Source organism: Botryllus schlosseri, chromosome 13 (genome assembly GCF_051294905.1).
Source record: "Botryllus schlosseri isolate E-star chromosome 13, Bs_hap1, whole genome shotgun sequence".
NCBI classification, from domain to species: Eukaryota; Metazoa; Chordata; class Ascidiacea; order Stolidobranchia; family Styelidae; genus Botryllus; species Botryllus schlosseri.
The window spans coordinates 23,109,647-23,128,054 of record NC_137248.1 but is presented as its reverse complement, the minus strand read 5'-3'; the positions used below and the strand labels follow the sequence as shown (position 1 = coordinate 23,128,054).

Sequence of the window (18,408 nt, the reverse complement as noted above, 5' to 3'; positions counted from 1 at the left end):
TGCAATGGATGATGTGGCACTATAGGCGTGGCACTTGATGATGTGCGCAGATGATGTGGCAATGGGTGTGCTATAGGTGCGGGAATGGTGGATGATGTGGCAAGGGGGTGTCCTATAGGTGCGACAGAAAAACACACATATTTGACCGTAACATGGTCTTAGTATGAACCGACATGCATCCGACTTATGGAAAAATGTGTCGCACACTATTTCACCGAGATTACAACCCTTTCACGGATTCTCGCTAGTTAGATGCTTGCTACAACTCGCAATTTATCAACTTTAGGTCGTGAGTAAAGCAAGAATTCATAGACTAACATCCAATCTCAAATCCGAAGTGCATACCCGCGTAATTATAAGCAAATTTAGTGCGAATCTATACGATAACAGAAAACTTGCATATACATTCGAATTTGTGCGACTTCGGCTTGCGTGAACATAGCATATACCTATACATAGTCAATTTTAATAACAGATTTACTGTGTTAAACATTGAATTCCTACCTTTATAGCTGGTACGCGGTTATAGGACATACCAAATCCAAATCCACCATACCATATCCCATCACACATTTCATGATGGAACAACTTTAAAACGAACGCGGCTCTACATCGACTTTTTGCGTACATCTGTTTTGCGGGAGCGTATAGCACGTAATTTCTACAGCTACGTAAAGAAATTGTTAGGGTTACCCAGAATACATTGCAGGTCAAATTTGATTCGATTACGAGCATTATAACGACAGAGATTTACGATAGTGTAAAATGAGCTACCTTATGACATCAATTTCGTCTTCTCTCCAAGTGGAAATATCATGTTCTATAATATTGTCCATACCGAACAAATATAAATTTGCCTGTGCTGTTGCTTTTGCAAGAATACTTCGCTCACATAGTAACCAATTTCTGGTGGATTCCGAATCGATATAGACAGAAATGCGGAAAGTTACATTGGCATGTCTTAACTTCTACCAATATGTAGGCCTACCTACCTATAATCATATCAGGCCGTAGCGCTCACGCAAAGCATTATCAAGTAAAGGAAAATCTCCTAATTCTCATCTAGATACATATTTATTCGGAAAATATCCCCTTACAGGGTGAGAACAGTTGTTTTCTCAAGGTCTTCATATCTTCCCCACTCAAGCGCGGTAAGACTAGTTTGACTTTGCGGCATTCAGGATTATATCTCGCGAAGCTCTGAATGGAATTCACGTATTTCTCATCGATTCTCGTTCTATCGCTATCACTGAGGTCGATTGCCTTTAGCTGTTAATTGAATAATAGGAGATTTATATCAATTTAAAAATGCAGAAACGAACTACATCGCTATATCGGGATCTATGATTGAGCAGAAAGATCTTACCGTATCGCATCGTTTTCCCATCTCTTCGCTCAGATTCCTGATTTGCACGGAAAGCATCTTGCAATTACACAGATTAAATTCTTCCACACGGGAATTGCACAGGACTTTAGTTACTGTTTTGTAGCAGGATGAAATGCCAGGATTTCTACTTAAATCCAGCGAATGCAGCTAAAACATGGTGTGATGTTCAGATAGTTTACGAGACTACAAACGGCTCGAAGGCCGTAATAGATTAGTCATAATATTATTTACCGACGGTTAAGCAATTTTTTGCGATTTCTACTCCTAATAGCAAAAACTTATTCAACACCGAAGAAGATAATGAAGCTCGTGATCAGAAACACTTTATTGATGATGAAAATTCTATCGAACAATGAAATGTCATGCTTCAATATGACTAAAACTCACATAAGCATTACACTGTGATTGAATATTTCAGTTAGAAAAACAAAACAGATCTAGTTCAAATGATCACCTCATAAATTCCGAGACCATTATTTAACGAGATTAGTGAGTCTTCATCCAATTCGCAAGCTGAAAGTCGAACTGTTTTCGTGTAATGCTTTCTTACGAAGCATCCAATTTCTTTCAAGCCCGCCGGTTCCATATCGACATTGTAACTCAGATCAAGGCTTTCAACCTATGAATCCACCAATTTATATCAAAATGATCCACAAAACTATAGAAACGAGCGAGTACCTCAATATCAGGAAAACTTTGAAAAGCGCGAATTTCCTCGGGTGTAAGGTCACATCCTTTCATGATAGAGCAACCGCCTCGTCTTTACAAAGTAAGGCAGGCAGCGCGATCATACACTCTTCATCCAGCTGATTGTAACTAATGTCAAGATATTGGAGCTAAAAAAATATCGGAAACTGTAAATTTACGATCAGCAATGATCGGTCATAAAAAATTCGAACTTATAACAGAAAAAAATGTTGTTTAGTCACTCACGTCATATTATAGGCTAAATATGCTAAGATTAAACTAGAATTTCCCTCATTCATCTCTACACAGCCGCTCATACAGAATGTGATCATTAACAACTGTACCCAGCAATAATCGCACAGACCTTAATGTTTTTGAGCTGCATAGCAATGAAATCTGTTGACTGCAAGCGCGAGTTCACAACTGACAAATATGTTAGATCGCTCGAAATAATAGTCCCGAGTTGCGTAAAGTTAATGTTCTCCCTGTAGCTGAGATCGAGGTTTTTCAATTTCACCTACGGAAATGAGGTATTAGGAAATATCACTTCGAGAGGCTCTATACTAGATTAGCGCCTAGCTTTTTCCATCACCAATACCTGATGGTGCTGGATAAGTTTACTCAAAATAATCAGAAAATCTTCGGATCCACCACTTTCTTGCAGATTGAGCTCTGTCGAAGCACACTGCTTCATCAGCTCGCAGATTAATGGGATGAGTTTTTCAATGTCGTTGTGTGCTGTAACGCTGAGTTTTCTTATTTCGACCTGAACGAGCGCAAAACTTAACGCATAAAACGCTAAATGATCTATGAACAGCCTAACACTGATCAACTCTGACTATAGTCTATCTAGTAAGGCTATCGAGACTAATGCCTATACCAGTAGCAAATGAGCATTATTCGCTGCGATACCACCAATTCGCGCCTTAACACAATAGTAATACAGAACAATGCGATAACGATAAAGCTGTATCTCAATATTTTACGGATAACATATACTGAAATAGAACGTGAATTTATAATGATCAATGACTACGAGCGGAATGTGCGAAGGCGTATACCCCAGATTCAAATCCGCGAATTTTATCCAATAGAATCTTGAAGAGGTTTTCATTGAGATGACATTGACGAAATTCTAACTCATACACGTGAGATTGACGAATAAGAGAATTCGCGATATTATTTATGTCCAATTCAGTCATAGTTTGGTGATAGAGCCCATAAGGAATTTTCACTTCATCATGATCCGTAAGTACTAATTCATGGTACATCCTCTTTTCAGCTTGATGATGTAGATTACCCTAAAATTATTTACTTTTATAACTCTATATTCTATGATGTAAAAGTAGTATCATAAACGCTATCGGATGATATTCAACGTCGAGCAATTCTTCTCGAATATAAGTACAAGTAGCGATTTAAAGGTGCGTAAGTAAATGTTTGTAGACTATCTCCACCTCTAGCGTTCAGAGACGATGAGTAGAGAAGTACTGAGTACTCAAGTAGGTTTTCCCTACATACAGAAAATACTGGAATGTTGGTGATATAGGATCGTTTCTACTTCAAGACTGTTTCAGTATTAAACAAAAAATAGACCCCTGAATACTAACTTTTTAGTTATGCAATAGCGATTACAAAGTAAGTAACTAACTGAATATGTTTGTCGACTATATGTCCACTTCTAGCGTTCAGAGATGTTGAGCAGAGAAGTATATGTACTTCTTTAAAGTACTCAAGTAGGTTTTGTCTACACGTACCAACTGCTCAAGTGTTTATGGCGCAGGAATGATTCATTAAGTATAGTGCAAGCAGGCCAAACCTGAACTTGAGTACTCCAAAATGTACAAGTACCTCGCTATGTACTCCTTTCACGTAAAAAGTGGCTAGGTTTTAGACTACTTTATCGTTACTTGACAGTTCCAGTTTTAGATAAAATTTGGTAAGACTTTAAATTTTAAAGTAGTTTGAGCTTACGTTTGTATCACCTTGACATTATCAGACATTCAAATTATATTATCACCTAATACAGAAGTTAACACGTCAATGTGCTTCGGAATTCATGAGAAATTGCATACTAAGAGAAGTATATTCTTGTATACACAATAGTGGAGAGAATCTTTAAAATGTAGTAAGCAGGCCGATGGGTATTCGTTGAGTTGTATAAGCATAAAAACATTCCCGCGCGCTCCTAAACCTAAACTTTTCCCTTCCCTAACACCTAATACTAAGACGCGCGGGAATGTTTTTATGCTTATACAACTCAACGAATACCCATCGGCCTGCTTACTACATTTTAAAGATTCTCTCCACTATTGTGTATACAAGAATATACTTCTCTTAGTATGCAATTTCTCATGAATTCCGAAGCACATTGACGTGTTAACTTCTGTATTAGGTGATAATATAATTTGAATGTCTGATAATGTCAAGGTGATACAAACGTAAGCTCAAACTACTTTAAAATTTAAAGTCTTACCAAATTTTATCTAAAACTGGAACTGTCAAGTAACGATAAAGTAGTCTAAAACCTAGCCACTTTTTACGTGGAAGGAGTACATAGCGAGGTACTTGTACATTTTGGAGTACTCAAGTTCAGGTTTGGCCTGCTTGCACTATACTTAATGAATCATTCCTGCGCCATAAACACTTGAGCAGTTGGTACGTGTAGACAAAACCTACTTGAGTACTTTAAAGAAGTACATATACTTCTCTGCTCAACATCTCTGAACGCTAGAAGTGGACATATAGTCGACAAACATATTCAGTTAGTTACTTACTTTGTAATCGCTATTGCATAACTAAAAAGTTAGTATTCAGGGGTCTATTTTTTGTTTAATACTGAAACAGTCTTGAAGTAGAAACGATCCTATATCACCAACATTCCAGTATTTTCTGTATGTAGGGAAAACCTACTTGAGTACTCAGTACTTCTCTACTCATCGTCTCTGAACGCTAGAGGTTGAGATAGTCTACAAACATTTACTTACGCACCTTTAAATCGCTACTTGTACTTATATTCGAGAAGAATTGCTCGACGTTGAATATCATCCGATAGCGTTTATGATACTACTTTTACATCATAGAATATAGAGTTATAAAAGTAAATAATTTTAGGGTAATCTACATCATCAAGCTGAAAAGAGGATGTACCATGAATTAGTACTTACGGATCATGATGAAGTGAAAATTCCTTATGGGCTCTATCACCAAACTATGACTGAATTGGACATAAATAATATCGCGAATTCTCTTATTCGTCAATCTCACGTGTATGAGTTAGAATTTCGTCAATGTCATCTCAATGAAAACCTCTTCAAGATTCTATTGGATAAAATTCGCGGATTTGAATCTGGGGTATACGCCTTCGCACATTCCGCTCGTAGTCATTGATCATTATAAATTCACGTTCTATTTCAGTATATGTTATCCGTAAAATATTGAGATACAGCTTTATCGTTATCGCATTGTTCTGTATTACTATTGTGTTAAGGCGCGAATTGGTGGTATCGCAGCGAATAATGCTCATTTGCTACTGGTATAGGCATTAGTCTCGATAGCCTTACTAGATAGACTATAGTCAGAGTTGATCAGTGTTAGGCTGTTCATAGATCATTTAGCGTTTTATGCGTTAAGTTTTGCGCTCGTTCAGGTCGAAATAAGAAAACTCAGCGTTACAGCACACAACGACATTGAAAAACTCATCCCATTAATCTGCGAGCTGATGAAGCAGTGTGCTTCGACAGAGCTCAATCTGCAAGAAAGTGGTGGATCCGAAGATTTTCTGATTATTTTGAGTAAACTTATCCAGCACCATCAGGTATTGGTGATGGAAAAAGCTAGGCGCTAATCTAGTATAGAGCCTCTCGAAGTGATATTTCCTAATACCTCATTTCCGTAGGTGAAATTGAAAAACCTCGATCTCAGCTACAGGGAGAACATTAACTTTACGCAACTCGGGACTATTATTTCGAGCGATCTAACATATTTGTCAGTTGTGAACTCGCGCTTGCAGTCAACAGATTTCATTGCTATGCAGCTCAAAAACATTAAGGTCTGTGCGATTATTGCTGGGTACAGTTGTTAATGATCACATTCTGTATGAGCGGCTGTGTAGAGATGAATGAGGGAAATTCTAGTTTAATCTTAGCATATTTAGCCTATAATATGACGTGAGTGACTAAACAACATTTTTTTCTGTTATAAGTTCGAATTTTTTATGACCGATCATTGCTGATCGTAAATTTACAGTTTCCGATATTTTTTTAGCTCCAATATCTTGACATTAGTTACAATCAGCTGGATGAAGAGTGTATGATCGCGCTGCCTGCCTTACTTTGTAAAGACGAGGCGGTTGCTCTATCATGAAAGGATGTGACCTTACACCCGAGGAAATTCGCGCTTTTCAAAGTTTTCCTGATATTGAGGTACTCGCTCGTTTCTATAGTTTTGTGGATCATTTTGATATAAATTGGTGGATTCATAGGTTGAAAGCCTTGATCTGAGTTACAATGTCGATATGGAACCGGCGGGCTTGAAAGAAATTGGATGCTTCGTAAGAAAGCATTACACGAAAACAGTTCGACTTTCAGCTTGCGAATTGGATGAAGACTCACTAATCTCGTTAAATAATGGTCTCGGAATTTATGAGGTGATCATTTGAACTAGATCTGTTTTGTTTTTCTAACTGAAATATTCAATCACAGTGTAATGCTTATGTGAGTTTTAGTCATATTGAAGCATGACATTTCATTGTTCGATAGAATTTTCATCATCAATAAAGTGTTTCTGATCACGAGCTTCATTATCTTCTTCGGTGTTGAATAAGTTTTTGCTATTAGGAGTAGAAATCGCAAAAAATTGCTTAACCGTCGGTAAATAATATTATGACTAATCTATTACGGCCTTCGAGCCGTTTGTAGTCTCGTAAACTATCTGAACATCACACCATGTTTTAGCTGCATTCGCTGGATTTAAGTAGAAATCCTGGCATTTCATCCTGCTACAAAACAGTAACTAAAGTCCTGTGCAAATCCCGTGTGGAAGAATTTAATCTGTGTAATTGCAAGATGCTTTCCGTGCAAATCAGGAATCTGAGCGAAGAGATGGGAAAACGATGCGATACGGTAAGATCTTTCTGCTCAATCATAGATCCCGATATAGCGATGTAGTTCGTTTCTGCATTTTTAAATTGATATAAATCTCCTATTATTCAATTAACAGCTAAAGGCAATCGACCTCAGTGATAGCGATAGAACGAGAATCGATGAGAAATACGTGAATTCCATTCAGAGCTTCGCGAGATATAATCCTGAATGCCGCAAAGTCAAACTAGTCTTACCGCGCTTGAGTGGGGAAGATATGAAGACCTTGAGAAAACAACTGTTCTCACCCTGTAAGGGGATATTTTCCGAATAAATATGTATCTAGATGAGAATTAGGAGATTTTCCTTTACTTGATAATGCTTTGCGTGAGCGCTACGGCCTGATATGATTATAGGTAGGTAGGCCTACATATTGGTAGAAGTTAAGACATGCCAATGTAACTTTCCGCATTTCTGTCTATATCGATTCGGAATCCACCAGAAATTGGTTACTATGTGAGCGAAGTATTCTTGCAAAGCAACAGCACAGGCAAATTTATATTTGTTCGGTATGGACAATATTATAGAACATGATATTTCCACTTGGAGAGAAGACGAAATTTGATGTCATAAGGTAGCTCATTTTACACTATCGTAAATCTCTGTCGTTATAATGCTCGTAATCGAATCAAATTTGACCTGCAATGTATTCTGGGTAACCCTAACAATTTCTTTACGTAGCTGTAGAAATTACGTGCTATACGCTCCCGCAAAACAGATGTACGCAAAAAGTCGATGTAGAGCCGCGTTCGTTTTAAAGTTGTTCCATCATGAAATGTGTGATGGGATATGGTATGGTGGATTTGGATTTGGTATGTCCTATAACCGCGTACCAGCTATAAAGGTAGGAATTCAATGTTTAACACAGTAAATCTGTTATTAAAATTGACTATGTATAGGTATATGCTATGTTCACGCAAGCCGAAGTCGCACAAATTCGAATGTATATGCAAGTTTTCTGTTATCGTATAGATTCGCACTAAATTTGCTTATAATTACGCGGGTATGCACTTCGGATTTGAGATGGATGTTAGTCTATGAATTCTTGCTTTACTCACGACCTAAAGTTGATAAATTGCGAGTTGTAGCAAGCATCTAACTAGCGAGAATCCGTGAAAGGGTTGTAATCTCGGTGAAATAGTGTGCGACACATTTTTCCATAAGTCGGATGCATGTCGGTTCATACTAAGACCATGTTACGGTCAAATATGTGTGTTTTTCTGTCGCACCTATAGGACACCCCCTTGCCACATCATCCACCCATTCCCGCACCTATAGCACACCCATTGCCACATCATCTGCGCCACATCATCAAGTGCCACGCCTATAGTGCCACATCATCCATTGCCACATCATCATAGACAGGTCCAGACTTGTCTATTCACTTCCGTAGACTGACTTTTATAACACATTTTACACAATTAAATACACATGTTCAGTTTATTTGAGGTAATAACGGGCAAGCACATTAACTAATCGTCCAGAACAAGGTGTAGAGCTTCTTTCAGATCTTGGCATACTTTCTTGATATCAGAATCCTTTTTTTGATTTGCGATGTAAAAGCAATACCAGCTTCGCATACATGAGCATATGATTGCGTATAAACCGATATTGAAGTCTTCTGAGAGCATCTTCATTATTCTCCAGTCTACACAATATTATTTTCCTCTTAGTACGTTATGTCTCTCAATCCAACAGAACAGTTGAATTGCTATTCGAAGGTATCTGATACAGACAACTGTAAACTAATTCTTTAAGTTTGTTCATCGTAGCGTCACGACCATTTTTACGAATCCATAACTGTATCATCTGATATCGTTGCTCAGTTAAGTTATAGCAATCCATGTATTGGCATTCGGCAATTTCATTGTCAGATAGCTCAAGTTTTTCGCGTGCAAACCTATACCAGTTCATCGGGTCAATCCGATCCATTATGACGTATATATCACTAGCAGTAATCTTGGACATATTCGAACCGAAAGTGACGAAGTTCTATATGATACATTGTATATGCACTATCCAATAGCTCATAAGTACTATGATCATCGAGGCATAAGCAGCTTCGCAGAGCCTACCCTTAACAGGAAATTTGTGTATACATTTTATATGCAAAATCTATGCTATACTTCAGCGTATTCGGCTTTAATAGCTCCTAACATTATAGTAGCACCGTCGCAGCTTACATTATAACGTTATTAGTCGCCGCTGGCGTTTTACTATCGATTTAATTACCCTTATTCTAGACATGCAAAAAATTATGCAGGTATTAGTATTAAGCTCTACTCAGTAAACTGCGATCTGAAATAAGTCGTAGGGATGGTACTACAAAAAATAACTATACATCGTTTTGTATGGCCACATATTGTAGTGTTGCGACATAGACCGAACGCGTCAGTGCAAGTTTTGAAAGCTGGAAAAGATACGCTCGTATTATTTGATTCGGATATTAATCCTGCGGAATCTCAAGTTATTCGTAGTCATTGGAAGGATAATTGCATCATAGATGTGCAAGAAAAAGAGATCTTTCGATTTGTGGGTGTCGTCAATATTCAACGAAAATCCAGCCATATAATTGTGCGCGGGTCCCATTGTTGAAATTGAATTGATCAGCGTGACGTTATACATACTGCGCTGTATCGAAAGCATCAATGCCAGTTGGATATCGTCGAGCGGTATACTTAATGAATCATTCCTGTGTCATAAACACTTGAGTAGTTGGTGCGTGTAGACAAAAACCTACTTGAGTACATAATTTTTATTTTCCATTAAAATTAGTATTCATTTTACAAAAACGTCGTGTAAAGTTAAAGTACTTGTACATTTCGGAGTACTCAAGTATAGGTTTTGTTAGCTTATTATATGCTCAGTATATTATATGTCGAGAATTGTGGAGCATTTATGCGGGTCTCCGGGTGCTCTTCATTGAGTGTCCGTGTTGGGCGATAAGTTTAATTCGCAAAATTAGTGTGTTCAAATCGGGCCTGTCGCCAATATAGTGATGTCGCATTAGCCCTAAATACACATAATAGAATATCAAGGAAAAGTATCATCTAACGTATAATGAATGTTATTTATTTCTCGGAAGCAAGTTATTATCAAAACATAGTGGTCAAAATTATCGCAGAGCAATACCGATTTTGCGTAAATTCCGTTATGCATCTGACTACGTTACTAGGGATTATGTAGTTAGTTAGGAAATTAGGAGTCCTATCTTCCCAATCGGTATGGAACAACATCAAAAGCATCACAAAGCAATATCGACTTTTGCGTGAATTCTGTTATGCGTTTTACTACGGTAGTATGCGCACCTGCTTACAGATGTCCAGACGTGAACTTTCTACTATATTCGCTCCTAACATTATAGCAGCACCCGACGCAGCTTACATTATTACGTTATAAGACGCCGGCGGCGTTTCACTGTCAGTTTAATCACCTTATTCTAGTGACATGAAAAGGACTGAATCGTATGAAATGTGGTCACTTCAAGAATCACGATTTTTCATTAAGTAGTTATGTTTCTAGGCTACTTTTACTTCTATTTCACCGGTTTTCATAGCAATCTGCTTACTTTTATAACTTTATATTTTGTGAAGTAGAGAGTAGTTTAAGGTTATGTTTGTCTAACCTTGGCGAGTGCTATTGTCACGCTCGATCACCATCTTCAAATCATGGCTATCTCAATGATGTTGACTAAATTTTCGGCTTCAGAACGTGTTAATTAGACCTAATCGTTTTAACGCTGGGGTTCGCGTACAGGCATCGATAGAGTTTGTATAAATAAAGCCCTGCGAATCGCACGCCTACGGCTATAGTTCGTTCGATTATTTTCACCTTGGGATTCGCGTATATGCTACTAAGCTGTTACGACTTTAGAAAATTCTACAAGACTATTCGGAACGCGCACATGCGAGTGATGTGTTTCCGTAGCTCCGAACTGGAGAATCGCTTGCCTGCGTCTAATGAAAATAAGTCGTAAAATGTGGAGGCTGCAGAGACAGTAACTTGTATACATAAAATCAAGTTTAAAAATATGGACGGATGAGTTATCTCTGACCAATAGAGTAATATAACCGCCTATAGTTTTGTGGGGTATTGCTATAATGTATATCCAAACAATCGTTGCAGACTCTGAATGTTACCTAGGTACTTATCACAAAAAATCATGCATCAGAAGCGTAGGGGTTCATATTATCAAGTCGATTCGTCATCTATTCGCCCAGCGTAGTTGTTCCTAATCCCGAACTTCCGCTCGTATCGTATATACTACAAGCCAGTGATCGCTACATCAAACAAAACGGACAGATCGAACGCAAGAACTCGGATCGCAGCGTCGGATGCCAGCAAAGCGGTGTACCTCGAAACATCAACCGATCTGGAGGATTTCAGCACGCGAATCGACGCAATAACGATCAACGATATCATTGATATGCTCTTTTTTCGAAATAAAATCGTACACTATACAATGCTATTTCAATGAGAGCGAGTAAAAGTTAGGAAACATGAAAGGTGCTGAATCGTATGAAATGCGGTGACTACAGGCTTCGAACCTACAACCTAGATCAAGATAGTTGGCTGATTCCTCTGTGATGACGTTATGAAATCTAGTTCAAAGTTTAGTGTATTACGCGAGAATTCATATTCTCAAAAACAGCTCAATACGCATAATCATGATGATGTAGCAATGGGCGTTATATAGGCGGATGATGTGGCAATGGGCGTCATATAGGTGCGGCAATTGGTGGATGATGTGGCAAGGGGTGTCCTATAGGTGCGGTAATGGGCGTCATATAGACGTGGCAATTAGGGCGACGTGGCCTTCTGGGATTGGCCTGCAATAAAATTCCTTATCCTTACTACTGTCCTCACCACGGCCTGTTTGGTAAGATGATGACTGCAAAAACGGTGGCTCCACTTTCGAGTGGTCTAGTAGCCCTCACTACGCCGTCATTACTAGGTGCCGTGTCATTGCCCTTCCACATTAGGACAAGTAAATAGGGATGGTCTGGAAATCCATACGATACACCATAAGCTCTGTGGGCAATTACTGGTCCATGGCAGGACGAAAAACCCTGCATTAGTTTAATATAGTACGTAGTCCTAGTTCATACAATAGTATATGATAAACATTAGAAAAGGTTGCTTTGCGAGCGTCAACTGCGGCTGATGTCTACAGCCGTGTGCTAGGATTTCATCCTGGTTAATCTCCTTCGCCACACGTGTATTGATATAGTGTTGTGATGACATATTGCCTCGATTATATAATGATTATATTTTGTGGGATTTGTCCTTCTTGTATACGCGACTGCGGTTTATATGGAAGCATCTTTACGTTTAGGATTTTGATTCATTTGAATATGTAATTCGGGTTTTGGAATGACCGGAACATGTGAAACCAATTTATATTTTCCTGGAAAACTGATGGTCGATTGGGATTTGCAATATAGATTAGGATTTATCCGGAAAAGTCATTGCTGTGTACGGATAGCTAGAATCCTCATTGTTGTCTAAACGCATGGTTGTCTAAAATGTCTGATGATTCCGTTGTACCTAAGAGAGAATTTAAACATCAGTGATCAAAATCAAAGGGTAGGCTATTTGAAGCCTCATGACTGCCCCCATGAAGAGAGGAGTAGTTGATGCCGTTTAATAGTATTCTGTGCGAGATGGCACACGATCGTTTTATCATTTGCTATGGCCCCCAGTCCTATTTTAGAGATTCCACACCTGTTGGTGTAATATATTACATTTTCACTAAGGTTTAATCTACATCACAGCAGTTAAGCAATGGATTCCACGTAGAGAAACGTAGAAAATTAACGTGGACAAACGCAGCTTCCTTGTAATTGCACAGCTTACGTAACTACAAGAATCACATCACGTAAGTGCCTTCGATTTATATTGTCATGCGTAAAAATCTGCACAAGCTTCAAGAAATGGTAGAAATAGTCAGCGTTTTTACTCAAGTTCAGTCGCCCCGGCTTTATTCTGCCAAGATGCTCGGAAACGGAACAAAAGTGAAAATTGCATGTAAAAACCCCGGACAATTCGGACACCGGATAGCAATTCCAATCATCAAGATATGAGACAATAAACCAGAGGCGTGTAACTTTTGCAGTCGGCGGGTCGGATTCCTAAATCAATACATTAAACGCGTATTTATCCACCTAGGAATAATCTTATTTAATGTAAACTTCAAGTTTGAAGCATGGAAACCAAAACAGTAGGCTATACAATGAATTTAATAACGTAATGTAGGCTGCTACTTCAATAGCCGTTGAAGCCAATGAGACATCTGTCGTCAACTGGTCAATCAAAGTTGTCATCAAGTTATTTAAACTTTGGCTGCATGTAGAACGCAAAGAGAACAAAGAACTAAAGTGAAATTAACAATCACTATTGTTTGTGTCAGAAAAAAAAGAAAGAATAACATACAGTCACTATTATTTGACGTGCTAAGCAATTAAGTAGTGTAGATTTGCGGCAGACTGTAACAATATTATCACGTAAGACCGAAAACTGTCAAAATCCCTTCGTGGACTGTATGTTTCGCGCCTCTAGTAGAATGTACTGTATACGAACGAGGGTTTGGATATGCCTTTTCATTATTGCCTACATATCAATTCATGAGGCTTGAGTTCATGCGTGAATGCCGGTACTGCAAGCCTTCCCGTGTTGACAAACATACGCCTAAGAACCAATCTCGCACGATATACACACACCCACGCATGAGAATAACCTACAATCACTGAAATTTGAAGTTGAAAGCAAGGAGTGGCTGATTGTGGCAGACTGTGGCTGCGGGCCACTATATAATGTAAGACCGCGCGGAAACTGTCTTGCGGCCGCTCAAAATCATGTCGCGGGCCGTATGTTGCCCGTCACTGCAATAATTAGTACTTTGTTCCTTTGAACAAAATATGAGTGAATATGGTGACGAAAAGTCGATCAATCCATTAACAATCGACAATGAACTTCAGACCGTGTCATATCAGTTGCTTTTACTGCGGTGAAATTGCTTCCGTCTTGTAGAACAGCATGGTGCAGCAAAGTTTTCCTCATACATAAAAGCTTTCTGCTTTTAATTTCCTACTGTGTAGAGTTGTGGAGTACTAAAATAGAGCTGAAATAGTATTTCATCCCTTAAAGAATTACTAAACTATTTACACCCTATATGTATGTTTTACACACTTATATATGTTCCGGATGTCGTTCTTGCTATTGCGTCATTACTGGTGAAAGGTCACAACAGAGAGTCACTAAACATCCACAAACGGAAATCTTTTGCCCGTGGCCATAGCCCATAGCTGTAAAGTGAAGGCATTGTCGGAATACTAGTAGCCACGGAACACCGCTGGTGATGCTTGTAAATAATGACTTATGACGACGACATGGATGGAGCAAATTCTTGTTTGTTATCAATGTCTTATAACATGAGTTATAACATAAGTAAGGGTATAAATTTGGGGTCGCGACCGCATGCGATCGATCTTCTATGTCTGTAATAATAATTGCTAAATAGGTTGCGACAAAATTATATCTCTTCGCACTTCGGTCGATCTCCTGCACGTAGTTTGTGCATATCCGTCCAAAGTCACCGTGTTGAGTACTTCATATGGAATAAATAAGACACGTAGCAAAGTGTTTGAGATGATCAAGAAAATGTGCTGATCTTATATTACACAATTTGGTTTTACGCAAACTGATTTTGGCCGTCCCAGGAAAGCTGTAACTTGCGCCGGTATAACCTTGGCCCTAAACGACCGTCGATGGTTGGCCAAAAGCTTCCATTTTAATAGGTTCGTCGATCGTCGAAACGTCTGGAACAGAATAATGCCAATTAGAAATCGCGTGCGTCAGACATGTTTCTTAGAACTTCGTATTGTTCAATTGGTTCTCTGCATCTTTTCCATTTCAAATATGACCGTGACCGTATAAACTCAGTATACTAACATTAAAAATGAATTATTTCGATGTGCGAGGGTGGGGTCGCGAGATTCTGATAAAACTTAGATTTGGGTCGCTGTCTAAAATGTTCAATAACTACTATCTTATAACAACTTGTAGATTATGATCTGAGATCTGCGTTTCAGCGTATACTAATCGTTGCACTATGTGTCAAATTCATTGTTAATTTCTATCTTGCGAACCTCTCTAGTGACCAAAATACTACCTCTAACGCCATAGAATTAGTTTCATCCTGAAATTGACATATATGACTTTTGAGCTTTGTTGCTGTGGTGAATTTTGTATACTGTTATTGACTGTTTTCTTGGTACGAAATCCCATCGATTACATTGATATTGTAAATATCATATAGTTCGTTACAAAATCGATGTTTTTCCTGGGGTTGTTAAAGAAATTAATTAGCTTGCGTTGCTAAAGACCTGCGTTGCTTTCTGCACCATAACAAGATTTTATTAATTAATAATTATTATGTTTGACGCAATTCCTGACCGTGTTACAAAGAAGCAACAGGTTTAAAGGACATAATATTGTGTTTAATAAACAACAAAAACAATTCGTGGATCAATATATAATTGATCAGTGGTTATTAGTCGGCGCGCAACGGGCATTTAATCTCTTACGCTATTGTTTGCCTGGACAAAGAGTCTCCGTAGCGGATATGTTCAATTTTGCACTACTGGACTCAAATATCATTTCGTGGCTTTAACGCAGGCATATATGTTTAATTGCTCTAGCTCTAGATCCGAAGCTCTCCTTAATCATAAATTAGCCTGAGCTCCAGCTCCGGAGCTCAATGATGCCACTGCTCCGGCTCCGTAAAATCCTGTGTTATAACTATCCATTGGGTCACTCAGTCGGTTGCTGCTATAAACATGTGACTCTTCTACTGTCAAATCCCCAGCAACATGTCTGGTTAAAGAAAAAGAGGACCGAAAAAGGCAACACTTCCGAATTTTGTGAAGGGTTTCGGTAAAATTAGGTGAATTCAACAATAGTAGCCGAAAAGCATCTTATGAAATACATTGGAGTCGGAGCTATTCCTCGCACAATTGACTCCAGCTCCGGTGAAAATGCACGGCTCGCAAGCCGAAGCTGCATCTTCAAGGCCCTAGTTACATTGGCATCAGACATAGCCCACTCCGCCACTGCGGCTCCGAATAGACTCGTGACCTCCCTTCAGCCTATTTCCGAGCGAATCACGCATAGAATCGTATTTGGATGATACAATGGTATATATTGGTTCCCGTCGAATTCCTTTTTTGTTGCTGCCACCGGAATGTATGGAGTGATATTGAAGTTGCATATAAAATAGATCTGATGAGTATATTGAAATTACCATAAAATTTGATACTGTTTGCCGGGTGTATTCTAGGTTCTTTGGTGCACGCGAATCTCAGAATTACCAATATTTACCTGTCGGACATAAACGAGAACCCAACGTTCCGATCGTCCAAACTACCGACCTCATTTCTCTGTTGATTGAAGACAAGTGTTCATTGGAAAATGGATGCCACGTATAAAAGGCGTGGTGTGCTTGTTTCGCACAGAAAATCGCATATAAGCGAACGTTGGAAAAGGAACAAGCGCCATATCATAGCAAAATCGGGACTGTATTACAATGTTTCACAAGACAGTTATTGGCATAAGTCAATATGCCAATGTCGAAATGACACTATTTTTTATCCCTGAGTAATTGATTGATGTCGCTCGAGATCTTGTGGGGTATATCTTGCACATCACCAGAAGTAGCCATCGTTGTTAGTAAATCTCTATTCTAGAAGTAACATCGTAAATTTTACTCTATTACAATTAGAATTAGCGATTTCCAAGTAAACATTGTAGGCCTGGTTTTGTCTAAACATGTCACCGTAGGCTACACACAATCAAACTACTTTCTACTTTGCGAAATCGAACGTGTAAAAACTGTTGGGTAGACGTGGAAGAATTATATAAACATAACCACTGGAGTAACATGTGGTACAAATAAGCAAAGCCTACTCTAGTAATTAGAAAACTTGGATGCTGAGCATTACTGAACACCGCTAAGCCTGACGATTGTATTTGTCATAATTAGGTAGATTGTATTGCGCATCTCCATTTCTAGTTGGAACTGTATGTCCCAACGAAATAGTTTAACCTGAAGAAAAACGTTTTGAAATAACAACTGACAAATCTTTACACGAAAAAACTTTATTTTCACGACATTTGAACTTATGAAGACTTCTAGTAGTTAGGCTACATCACGCATTATGGTAGAAATAATTGAAATTCGTTGCAGTAAGACGAGAGATACTTTCCATTCTCATGTAGAAAGTAGCTTGCCAATGATGGAGAAAGAACGTTCAACAGCAGCAGTTGTTGGGTGGCAACACTGAAGTTGTACGTACACTGCTGGCTGCTGCATTCTGACAATGTCTACATCACAATTTTTCATCATGCGCTTCTTGATATAAGAACCAATGCCCACGAAGTCTTACTTCGGTTAGGATATTGCCATACGTTGATACGATTTGTTTCGTTGGACGGCTTACGATTCATTATGAACAGCCAATGAGCCGTCCACAACGGTAGGCCTATAAAGTAGGGGAGACCGGGGACAAATGTAACTAGGGGCAAATGTAACAATCGACCTCACCGCTAGTAGGATGGAGAAATCAGCTTGATATTTTAAGTGCGCATGCAGTAGTTATCCCTCCTATTATACCTGAAGTTACGTTGAGCTACGATTCGAAACCCCGGAATAATTTGCAAAAAACGAAATTTTTGACCCTTGAGTAAAGTTTCTCTGGTCTGGAATAATTTGTCTAGACGAATAGTACCTCAAGTAGTTACAACGTAATATGTGTAGTTGGAACAATGTTACTATAGTCTACCGTGGTGATTGAAGGAACAGGACTTGCATCGCCGGGAAGGTACCATACTGAGACACTAATCATGGTCGAGCGTGTCAGGGGCAATCGTAACACTCTGTTACTTTTGCCCCGTTACAATATGTTATCAATTCTGAATGTATTTGTTCATATGTTGGTATTACCATTCATCTACTGCAGAATAATCTTGCAACAGCCAGAAGTTCACCAGAACAGATACTGCCTTGCGATGCCAATTCTAACATGATCATCTGTCGAAACGGCCATACAATAGTGGTGATGAGAATCTGAGGGTTCGGTTATTTTCGTGATTCAACCACCCTTTCTCATGTTGATCGACCTTTAGTGTGTCGAACTT

General features: G+C 38.7%; 1 protein-coding gene and 1 long non-coding RNA gene across 4 annotated transcripts in view; one reads left to right on the top strand and one right to left on the bottom strand.

Annotated features, from left to right (window-relative positions):
• The window catches only part of LOC145453853 (uncharacterized), a 21,598-nt gene extending 3,839 nt beyond the window's left edge, over positions 1–17,759 (top strand). The window contains exons 3-4 of one of the 3 annotated variants that reach the window (XR_013919944.1): positions 12,972–13,093; positions 16,553–17,759. This is a non-coding gene — a long non-coding RNA (uncharacterized LOC145453853). Of the gene's footprint in view, positions 1–12,971; positions 13,416–16,552 lie in introns of those variants that run through there. The other 2 variants (XR_013919942.1, XR_013919941.1) reach the window with 2 other exon arrangements.
• Positions 905–2,002, bottom strand: LOC145454592 (uncharacterized). The gene is made up of 3 exons (XM_080332584.1): positions 1,842–2,002; positions 1,367–1,534; positions 905–1,269 (listed from the first exon to the last, which is right to left on the bottom strand). Exons 1-3 carry the CDS (start codon positions 1,971–1,973, stop codon positions 1,075–1,077), a joined length of 495 nt encoding a protein of 164 aa, XP_080188710.1. The 5' UTR covers positions 1,974–2,002; the 3' UTR covers positions 905–1,074.
• Positions 17,760–18,408: the final 649 nt, after the last annotated feature.